Source organism: Seriola aureovittata, chromosome 6 (genome assembly GCF_021018895.1).
Source record: "Seriola aureovittata isolate HTS-2021-v1 ecotype China chromosome 6, ASM2101889v1, whole genome shotgun sequence".
Taxonomy (NCBI): domain Eukaryota; kingdom Metazoa; phylum Chordata; class Actinopteri; order Carangiformes; family Carangidae; genus Seriola; species Seriola aureovittata.
The window spans coordinates 7,206,761-7,218,292 of NC_079369.1; the positions used below are offsets into that span (position 1 = coordinate 7,206,761).

The 11,532-nt window shown below is 41.5% G+C and overlaps 1 protein-coding gene across 2 annotated transcripts; it reads right to left on the reverse strand.

Moving 5' to 3' along the window:
• Positions 1–75: 75 nt before the first annotated feature.
• Positions 76–10,926, reverse strand: uap1 (UDP-N-acetylglucosamine pyrophosphorylase 1). Of its 2 annotated transcripts, XM_056378769.1 has the most exons (11): positions 10,808–10,926; positions 9,597–9,911; positions 8,066–8,270; positions 7,228–7,403; positions 6,940–7,112; positions 4,281–4,474; positions 3,999–4,139; positions 2,317–2,505; positions 2,010–2,051; positions 909–975; positions 76–782 (listed from the first exon to the last, which is right to left on the reverse strand). In XM_056378769.1, exons 2-11 carry the CDS (start codon positions 9,877–9,879, stop codon positions 690–692), a joined length of 1,563 nt encoding a protein of 520 aa, XP_056234744.1. In that variant the 5' UTR covers positions 9,880–9,911; positions 10,808–10,926; the 3' UTR covers positions 76–689. The 2 variants fall into 2 exon arrangements, with proteins under 2 accessions (XP_056234744.1, XP_056234745.1); XM_056378770.1 differs by lacking the exon at positions 2,010–2,051.
• Positions 10,927–11,532: the final 606 nt, after the last annotated feature.

Genomic DNA, 11,532 nt, shown 5'->3' on the forward strand with positions numbered 1-11,532 from the left:
AGTGAAACTCACACATTCACATATTGTAGGCTTATTTGTACAGAACACGCACTCTCACACAAGACAACACATTCATAGGTTTTTTCAAGCAGGAGATTTCTTTAATAAAGATGATAGAAATCATAGCTTATCTTAAAGCTAAATAACATCTAACCTTCCATGATTACAAGCAGAAAAGAAGCAAATATTATAAATACCCCCCACAGTCCATACCATGTACCTTGATAACATGCTAGTAAGAAACAGAGTACTGATCTTTTTATCTCAGTCCAATACCGTATAAAAATCAGGTAAAATGAGTAGATGGTAATTCCCACCTATAAAGCATCTATCAGTACATATAAAAATAAGTCTCATAAGGAAAATAAATAGATGCACCTTAAGACTGCTTCACCCAGTCAGTAGGGATTTCGTCCTTCATCTCATGCTGTGTTCAAGTGCTCTTCGAAACAAATATTAACTATGAATGACATCGACAGACAAAGTAAAGAAAACTTGCGCTGAAAAGTAAACGATACACTTCCTCGTTCATTCATTTCGGACAGAACAACCTGTCTTGAACACATGCACATGACACTTGTTATTGCACAGCGCTGATATCACAGTTTCTCCCTACAAACGTTAAGAGACAAAGGGAGGTAGATCTTTGGGTTGTCCCTCTCTCTCTCTCTCACTCTCTCTTTCATTGTCTAAACTCCGTTCTTCACCAGCTCGTGGACTCCACGCTCGTCGATCATCAGGGTTGGATGAAACTCTCGTCCCTTCACCAACTCTTCAAGACCCTTAAAGAATTACAGACACCATCAGGTCATTGGTAGTGGGTGTACAGACTGATTATTTCAGGTTAACAGCGGGAGCAGAACAACATCTGGAGTTTCTATTTACTACATCAGGCATTGCCTCCTTACCTCTCCCCCGTAGGACACCCGAGGGGAGATCTCACATTTGATTGGCAGGTCTGTTCCATCCTTCAGGCTGCGTTAGAAAGGACAAATTCGGGGAAGATCGGAAGATAAAAAGAAACAGAATGAGTGATTGTCTACTGAAAAAACTAGAGGGACTGTAGCGAGAGAAGCAGCTGAGTCCTTGACACAGCTGTTCTTCTACCGTGGCTTGTGATTAGAGTTCAAAGGCAGAGAATCAGAGCTTCATCATTCTCAAACAAGACCAGTGATTAGTCTTCTGACCCGTAACAGACTTCCTCTAGAAGAAAACAGAAGAATGACAGTTCATGCGTATGCATCTCCACCCAGTGCTTTTGACGAACTGGAGGAACTTGGCGCCACATTACTGTCACTCAGATTGTTTATTTCTAGATAATCATTACAGACAACAATCACTAATCACACATCAGGTGTTTCAGGTGTTCTGCTGAGCAGCTGTCCACACAGCTGTATCATGAGAATAAAGGAAAAGCTGAATGATTAGGGAAGAAGCACACCTTTTAAGAGCCTGAATAACATTCATGGGCGCCACGAATGTTGCTGAAGCACATGCACATTTGTTTCAGTTTTAAAACAAGCAGGTGGATTTAAACTCAAAGGCAAACTAGCAGGCAAAGATCGGCTGCCCTTGTCGTAACTATTTCACGCACGAATCCACAGGTCCATCACCTATTGCAACAGAGTTGTTGCTGTTTGTTATACAGTGCGACTGGAGCCCATTACCCAGCATGCAATACATTATATGCATTAGTAGCAACCATCTGAGGGGGAAATGATCTGTCAGCAGATCATTATGACTGTACATCATCTGACCAGGACACTAAGAGCACTGCGTTTTCAGTCATCTAAACTGATCCTCGCTGTCATTTCCTTCATCACAGCTGACTGTAAGACAGACAGAAAAATGGCTGCCGCCCTGCATGTGTCCACATGGATTCCTTTTTTCAGTGGTAATGAAGGAAAGTGGGCGTCGAGGATCAGAAGTAGTGTTAACAAATATGAGAGAGAGGGAAAGAAAGCCAAAACCCCATCACCATGCACTCAGTACTGCAGGGGGATAATTACTTTCTGTTGCCATCATCTGTGACACTGCCTGCCGCTCCGTCTCTGGAAACATTGCACGGGACACACAGGAGCAAGACCAAGCATGAGAGAAGGGGAAGTGAGAGTGTGAAGCTAAAAGAATATGATGTTTCTAATACAAACAAAACAAAAAGAGCCAATGCATGTAGTTTGTACACAACATGTGGGGAGTGTTTGGAAGGTGGGAACCCACTTCTGTTTTCATGCTAAACATGGAGAGTGTTTGTCTTGTGAAGTGACATGACATGACATGCATGATGGTGTATTTTAGCCGGCTGGCTGTGGTCACCTGGGTATGGCAGGCACGCGTCTGCCATTCTCGTCGATGAAGTGGCCACCAGCATTGAGCACCCAGCGGTGGTGGAGGGACATGAGGGCGTGTCTGGCTGTGGTGGGTGTGTCCTTTCCGTCCTGACTGTCTGCATTCTTCAGCGGGGAGAACTCGTCCTCCCTCAGCACTTCATACACAACAAACGTCCTGTTGGAAACACACAGCATCACATCAGCACATGGGCAAAGAGCGTCAGCAAAGAGCACCGAGTACCGGAATGACAAGCTACATAATATTATCGTTGTAAACAGCTTGTCAAATGTAAGATTTGTTGCTTTTCTCTGTTTTATATAATCATAAATCGTTATACCATTATAGACCGTTTGTGACAGGCATATTTAACTGTTTTCTGACATTTTATAGGTTTATATTGATAAATTAATTGGAAAAAAAACAATCAAATATTTATTGTGCAAAAATTGTTATTTGCTGCCCTAGCCTGCACTGTCATCACAGCAGATGGTTGATATGAATTGTGTACTTTGTTTCTTTCCTGTAATCTACATGGTGATTTAAAAAAATGTTATTTTTTTTATATAAAAAACAAAAGATTAAGTGTTGCTTTGTAGGTTGAGAAGACCTCTTATGTTTAACAAACCATTTAAAAAACCACGTAACTCATGAAAAGTTGACATTTTGAGGACACACGGTTCCACAGGTTAATGGACTCATCACCTAGGCACTTGACACCTTTCTTTTGTAATGATTGTGTATGGGGAAATGTTTTTCTGCGCCAGTGTGCGTCACATGATCCTGCAATGCTGCGTGTGGCTGCACTGCACCCGGGAGCACTTAATCAGGCCACGTGCCTTGTTACACAATAAAGAGTCAGAAAGGATGCATTACATAGTTGAAGTTAATAAAATAAGCATTATCAAAACTTTGCCGTTGAACAGCAACCAAATGTGGAAAGCCTTGTGACTAAGACACACATAATATATGGCACATGTGGCCACACAAAAAGACTATGAGAGCCTAGACCAAACAGTACTGAGAAAGAAGAGAAAACAGTAGGACCTTTTTAAAATCAGGCTGCAAAGTGAGTCAGCCCATCTGGATTCTGCTAGAGCTGCCAGTCTGGGCACAACTGTAATCCATCTCCTCAGCAACACCAAAAAACTATTTCTCATCTTTGCTACTTTGAAATATGGCGAATAAACCTCGAAGGAAGCTGGACATGTCTGCAGTGTTTTTCCATCAGTCAATCATTACAGGAATCCTTTCATTAGATGTAAAGTTCTATTAGCAGTGGCGTGACTCAAAGATGATGTCATGTAACATTGGAGGAGGTGGAATGAGTGAACAGCTCATAAACCTCCGTCCTCCTGCAGAGAGCTTGGCAGGCCCGATCTGCTGGACCAGACCTCGGAGCAATGGCATGACTGAGGCTGATGGATAGAGATCGGGACTGGAAAAAGGGGGTTGGTTCATGCAGGGAAGGACGGATCAAGGACCAGTCAAACCCCGAGCTCGGAGGCCAGCAGAACATAATGCAACTCAGTCACCTTTCAAAAGGAGCATAAGATATTCATTGTATTCTTATTACTTTAAGAGCTTTTAGTTTGTGGTACGATGCCATCGGCTGACACCGTCACACACACACTCTGTGCCCTCTGTGGAAAAAATGCACTGCAACTCACTTGGCAAACTGGAAGATGTCAAAGACGAACTTTTCCATTTTAATCCCATTTGGCTTGTCTGGTTTGATTAGTTGACCCTGAGCATCCACATATGGGATCTTCTTCTGGGCCACGTGGTGCTGCAGCTTCGGCTCGTACTTCCTGATGGATTTAAATAAAAACTTTTATTTTTTTTTTTTAAAAAGAGTTGGCTGCACATTCACTGTATAATGATGTTGAGTTACTCTTGATGCCAGAGGCAACCAGAACCACAGAAAAATGTTCAGTAAGCATTTGTCTTACTGTACTACGTCTCTGAGGAAGGGAAAGCTGAAGAAGTGATTGGCCACGTTTCCTGCGTTGAACATCAGCCGACCATCATCACTCCGCTTCTCGGCAGTTGCTAGGGTGATCTCGCTGTACTCCACCACCTGGTAACGCCCATCCACCTTGCAGACCACACCCACCGCCTCTGTTGGATTGGTTTTCTCCACCACCTGGAAAATTTAAGTCACAAGAAGAAATTTGTAACTCGTTGAACAAAAAAAAAAAAACTGTAGCTACAAGGAGGAGAACTGAACTATTTACACGAGTAACTACTTCATTAAAATAGGACTTTGCTCTTTAAAACCTTCCACTTTCTACAGCCAGTAAGTTGAAGCTTGCAGTAAATGAAAAAAACCCTCTCCCCATCTGTTGGTTCCTAATTACAGAGTGGAGTCCTGATGAGGGGTTTGGTGAGCAGGGTGGGGTGAGGGGTAGGAGGTGGTGGTGAAGCCACATGAACTGTAGTGGAGCTTAGTAATTTATGATGGGAGGGTGGGACTCTGCTCTGATCTGATCCTTCCATCTCTGCTCCACCGCACAATTCATAATGTCAAGCAGGAGCAGGGTCTGGATGATCCTCAGTTCAATATTTCAATCTATTCTGTGTTAGCTGGAAAATATGATAAAAAAATTGTTTTCATTGTGGTACTGCTATGAAATATCGTGCTTAGACACATCCAGTCTGACTTACAAGAAGTTCAGACACAGGGATCTCTCTGCATATCCAACAGAAACATGACCTGACTAACGTGATTTTAAAAAAGACAAGGGGGCAAAACTGTGATAAGAAGAACTAAGAAAACCAGGAAACTTGATTAGGTATTTTGACAGAGTTGCCATGGTATGGAAATTTATTTCAAAACCTATGGAGAGCCTGACAGCAGTGGTTAGTCACAAATGCCACATCCTTTTTCCCCAGCAGGAGATATTGAACAACATATTTGGACTTTTTTGGTCCTTATGCCTACGTGCAATTGCTCATTTGGTTATGAGTCAACAAAGGCACGTTTCCTAATGCTTGCAAATTGCTCTTTCTGGTTTATTGTCTATTGTTAATTGCATCTCCTACCAGTGGTGACCTTAGCAACAACAACTCAAACAACTTTTACAACAGGAGACCAAACTGACGTCAATAGCAACAAGCCACTCAGTGCTCCATAAGCCAGCCAACAAGTAACTTACAGTATCACCCAGTGCATTTTTTGCAGAATTGACTCAACTACTCTGCACAAGTTCAACAATTTTTCTAATCTTGTTTAAGTCTGGTCCCTTAAGCTTTCAATAAGTGTTGTCCTTTGGGCTTCAACAACGCCTACCAGAACAACAGTATCACATGCAGTACTTCTATATCATGTTGCTTTATACTCTATAAATTGTATAACATAAAATGTCTCAGTGCATTTTCAATTGTTCTTTATTCATGTTTTATCTCTCCTTTTTCCCTTTATTATGCCCATAGAACCACTGTCTTTCTTGACTAATTAAGTATATAACAGAGGCCAAATCACTGTAACTACAAAGGACAAAACTCACAACTAGTTTTGTGAGTTTCCATCGACCCTTATCTCAAACTTATCTCAAACTGATGGACCTGTTCTGTGAGTCGCTTCCTGTTCAGTATGTTAGCTGTACTGATAACTGTTACTAGCCAGACAAAAATAAGATTATGAAAAAAACTAAGAAAAGTTAAAACAATTAACCATGAAGACTGTTTATTTGCTAGTGGAAAGGTTTCCAGTACAACTACTATACCCTGAAAAACCCTTTTCCTTCCCCAAAATGAGAGCACCCTCTGTCCAAAGCAACTGTTTAGGAAAAAGTGTCATCTTCTCAAAAACACCCATGTTATCTGAGACCATGATGAAAAGTGGAGGAAGATTCTGGGCTCAAGCCTCAAATTTCCTAGAAAGCTGTAATGAATTTAATGCTCAAAAGACTACAGGAGGCGACAAAGTAGCCTGTATCGCCACCCAGTGGTGAGCTGCAGAAAGTGCGGCTGTGTAGACGCTTGACAGCAAACTGACCACACCCTTTGAAACAAGACTGCCACACACTCCAAAGATACTGATCTACATCCGCAAACCAAACGTCCTGGAATTTAAAATGTTGACCGACTGATCAGACTGGATCACATGCAGCCTGCAATTAGGTTTGACTGCTGAAGTAGTTTGTTTCCTTGTAAAGTTCTTCTCCACTTACAACACACTTAAGTATGTCAGTGACTAATATGGATGTTTTTTTTAACCTTAAACCTTATTGCGTGCATACCTGCAATGTTATTATAACTTCCTGGTCTGATAAAAGACAAGTCTCAGTTTATCAGTGTATCAGTGGAGTGAGTTCATTGTATCAAGCAACTTTATGGCAGGAATATGATAAGTCTGCTACTGTGTCAACCTTTGTTAATCTTGCTTTTCTTAAAATGAAGCATCTGATGATAGAGACTTTTACTGCCATGTGAAACACACCTAAAGACCATAGTAGTCACAAAAATACTATTTTCAAAATTGAAAGAAATTGGACCTCAATCACAGATAATTAAGTTTCAGACCTACAGTAATTAGTGCTGCAATTCATCAAATCAGGTGGGAAAAAAAGACAGCTACAGACAGAAAGAGCAGGAGGGGTGACCAACCTTAGCTCCACAGTCCGCTCCCTTCTCCACACAGAAACCAACAAAGGAGGGGTCTGCCACTTTGACCAGGATGTTATCTACACAATACACATGGATGAACGCAATCCCCCTCTGCTCCATGTCCTCCATGATGCCCTGATTCCCCAGAGCTCTGTAAAGACCCCCATTCCCATCTGAAATACAAGCACAGACAGACTGGTTTGAAACATGAGAACTGATAAATAAGACATTCTCACACTAGAAAGCACTATATAAAAAAAAAAAATCACAAATCCTGAGGGAGCTTACCAGGGGCCATGGAGAGCTTTCCTTTGTTCTCCAGGATGATCTTGCCACTGTAGTCCATGGCTGGAAGCATGCCCTGCTGAAAGAAGATGATGTTGTTTTTGTCCAAGCCAAAGTAGCTATGACGTGAGAAGAATTCCCTTGTTGACTCCATCGTCCTCCCGCTGGTCATGATGTACCTGAAGGCAACGGAAAAGGAACTTAGTCCTGATTCTCACACTATTTGTTTTCCTTTCTATTTTATATAATTTACACAACTTTAAAACAGGTATCTGAAGGAAAAGGGGGATATAAACGTAGGAAGACCATTTCAATTACATAAAAGACCGTTCACAAAACAAGACTTACAGCTAAGCTGACGTCACCCCAAGCCAGGGGCATAAAAGTTCAAGTACATGACAGACAATAAAAAAATAACAACCTCCTTTACAAAAACAGACTTGCTGAGAGATATGTCATTCTGCCATTTCTGACATAAACTTCATTGTTCATTTGACCTTACTACAGTGTTATAAAGACTTTATGCACTCCACTGCCTTCCCGGTATCTCTATCTTTCAAAATTTCCCTGCTCCACAGGGAACTAATCCTTTTCCAGTAACACAACTTCCTTAATTGAGATTCCTTTGATGCTCACAGTGATTTGACCCAGTAAGTCAATGTGCAAACACAACTGGGACAAATGTTATTGGCTTTAATTGCAAATATGGAGATAGTGTTTGTAGCATATCTCTGTTTATTTTTCTCAAATAAAGCAGCAGATTCAACTGACATTGTAACTAAAACAGCTTAGTCATCATCTCTTCCTAAATACCCTGCTAAAGCATAACATGGTTTCTTACCAGGGAATACAGCACTTGATTTTGTGCTTCTGCTCAGCCAGCTGTTGTAGCTTCAGAATGCGTTCAGCCTGGATCTGAAAGAGGGTTTTGTGGGATGGCAGCCCCACGTCATACATGCCTTTGGGGTAAGAGACCCCCAGTCTGGTACCTTGGCCGCCAGCCAGCAGCAGGACCGCCACTTTGCTCTGAGAGATGCATTGAAGACCTGAAGGGGCACAGAACAGTTTGAACAGTCATAAATAGTCGCATTAAGGTCTGATTGTTTAAGAATACAAGTCCTTTAAAGTCTATTTGAGACAGTGAAACATATCTCTGTTCACGTATTGATATGATGGTGTACAATCCCAATTTACTAGCACAGTATCTAATCTCTAGTGATGGCCATAGTGCATTCTTATTACCTTTGTAAGAACATCTTAGAAAAAATAATAACAAACTTGTATAACAAACCACAAACGATGCTGATAAAAATTATTGATGATATCATTAAAGCCATCGCTCAACATTTTATGACTAGTCTAGTCCTACTGGACTCTGGCAATATGATATATTAAATTAGCCCTGAACTGTTCAACTGGTTCAGTGGTTTTATCTTACATAAACTGCTGATATGTGACTTAATATATGCACTCTTTATACTTGTGGGTGCCAAAAGACAAGGTTTATACCCTTGTACTGGGCAGGACTGCTAGACTTTGACTACTCTCCCACACACACAGACACACACACAACACACACCACACCCTGCACACAGATTTGGGCCCAACAAAGCAGGGTGACCTCATGAAGGGTCAAGCAGCAACTCTATTTACGTCAGACCCAGATCAAAACCAGATGTTCTATGCTGCCCACCTCCACTGTCATCCTCCCTCTGGAAAAAAAACCCAACACACTCACTAAATGGTCAGACCCTCACTGCAAGGGGGATTGCGCAAAAGCATAATCAACAACACAATCTGACTCACTCATATTTCAAATCTACAGAGACTGGGAGAGTTAGACTGGGGATAGTTAGTGAGTTTAGACAACCACACGGAGGGTAAATGGGGAGTTTCTAGTGCTACTCAGCTAGGACTTTGCAACAAGCTATGAGCTAAGATTTGATTAAAGGGGCTTCTCATCCCTCTGAAAGTATTGTTAACACATTATCAGAATGCCCACAGATCCATCTCAACATCATAGCATGTGATGTTTTAATCCCCTCAAAGCTTCCCAGGCAGATACCAGGAATTATTTTCTCTCTCTTACCTGTAAGCCATAAGTGACTATTTGAACAAGTCTTAATTGCAAGGCTGTAGTCTCTGAAGGACTTTTTGCCCTCAAGTCTTTTCTTCTTACTATTACTTGTTTAACAACTGGTAATAGTTCATACCTCTCTCTCTTCTATTGTACTGACATTGTTATAAATCCAATAAAAATCAAATACTGCCATAAAATCCTCTTAGTTTCCTTATAACAATGGCACTTTGACAAATAGAGGTTTGGGCACAATAAACATTTTTGAGGCAGAAACACTTTCAATGGAGCTCACCTGCTAGTTCCCAGTCTTTGAGACTCTCTCTGTCCCTCGTCACACTCCCTAGCACCTCCCGGGGCACTGGCTCCATGCGGGCATCCATCTTGTCATGTTTGCTGCTGCTGGATGTCTCCATGGCGTTTTTGAAGAATCCACTGATCTCATTAAAGTCCATCCCCTGCAGGTCGTGGGTCAAGTCGGCCTGCTCCTTAGGGCTCAGCTCACTCCAGAACTGTAGGAGGTGAGACTGGCCGGCTTCAGCCAACCTCTGGGTGAGTCCGCTGGCGCTGAGGTCCATGATCAACAGTGCTTTTGATTAACTCTGTCACACTGAAACACAGATGAAAACATGGGATGAGTGGTAAGCAGGCCACAATCACTGAGATCACCTCGGGTATGTTTCTGGAAATTTAGGAAATTACATGACATGAAGACAAATTCATTACACACATGAGTTGGGTTTTTAAGGATGGTTCTAATATTTCTTTCAATTAAATTTGATTATACTAAGGGAGAGGAAACTAGATACGTTCAGTCAGAATGAAAGGAATTTGGTATTCCCTTGCCAGAGTTACACATCTGGCACCTAGCCATAGTGAAGGAAGATGAAGTTGTATGAATGTGAAGATTTGACTCATAACCTTAGCATTTTCTACAACTGGTAAGACTGGCACAACCACTTACATTATAATGCAACAACAATTACAATGGTGAGCATCAGTAAAACCATGACTGAAGTAACCACTGTAATGAACTGGATGCTGAAGACTGTAGTCATATACGCCTAAAGATTTACTTGAAAGAGATTGCTGTCACATAAGCATGACATAATTCTGATCTAAGATAAAAGGTCCACATTTTACGTTTCCAGGAGGGGTTGACAAGTCTTCCACAGGATTTTGAAGTTAGGGCTATTCTCCTCACCAAAACAGAGCAGGCATGCCTCGTTTAACACGCAACAGGAAAATATTCAGAAGTACCGTAGTGTAAAGAAATAGACCGTTTACTAAACTCTACTATCCAGAATAAGACTTATGCTGTGTATCGTCAAGCTAAATTACATGTATCAGTCACCGTGGTTAGCCTCTGTCTTCAGCAGGAGCAGCAACACACGAGTCACAGAGGCAACAACCAGAGCCGAGCAGACACTAGCTAGCAGCTATCCGGCTAACTGTCAGCTGAGTGAAAACAGAAAAGATATGATGAATTCAATATTAAACTCTCACCTCTCACGAGGACTCCTCTGTGTTTGAAGACCATTAAAGCCAGAGGCTGTATGACTTTTTGTGCTGGCGGTCACAGCACCTCCCACCCGGACTACACCTCCGGCTACGTCACGTTTGACGTGGCACTAACGGCGGCGCCGTGAGAGAGAGAGAGTGTGTGTGTGTGTGTGTGCGGCCAGAAGGAGTGCTGCTTTTAAGTGCTCCTCGTAAATCTTAAAATTTTCAATGTCGCAAAGAATTATGTCAGAAAACAAACCGAGAAACTCTGGATAAATTTGGAAAATTCCTTGTCAAAGAAGCTTAATGTCAATATACAGAGGTGACAAGTAACATTTACTCAAGTATTTTTGTACATTTCCTCTTTTTTTGCTCCTTCTCTCTCATATAAATTCTGAACTATTTGGAAACATGATTTGCTGATTTGCTGATTTCTTGCTGAGTTACTGCTGAAAAAAAATCAGTGTTTGTCTTTTTATAATATATGCTGGGTTTTTTTTCCACCTTTTGGGTTTCACTTAAGCTCCTCTGTCAAGGTCCTTAACTGACAGGCCAACTCCCCATAATAACTATTAGTCTTCAAAGCAAGTGTTAGATAAACCGTTCAACTACATCTCCATGATTGTTTTATTACTTTTTGTGCAGGTGCTTCTCTTACTTTATGTCATATCATCAGTTATTGTTCTCAATTTGGCCTTTTTGATCATTGAAATTGATCAAAGCTGAGA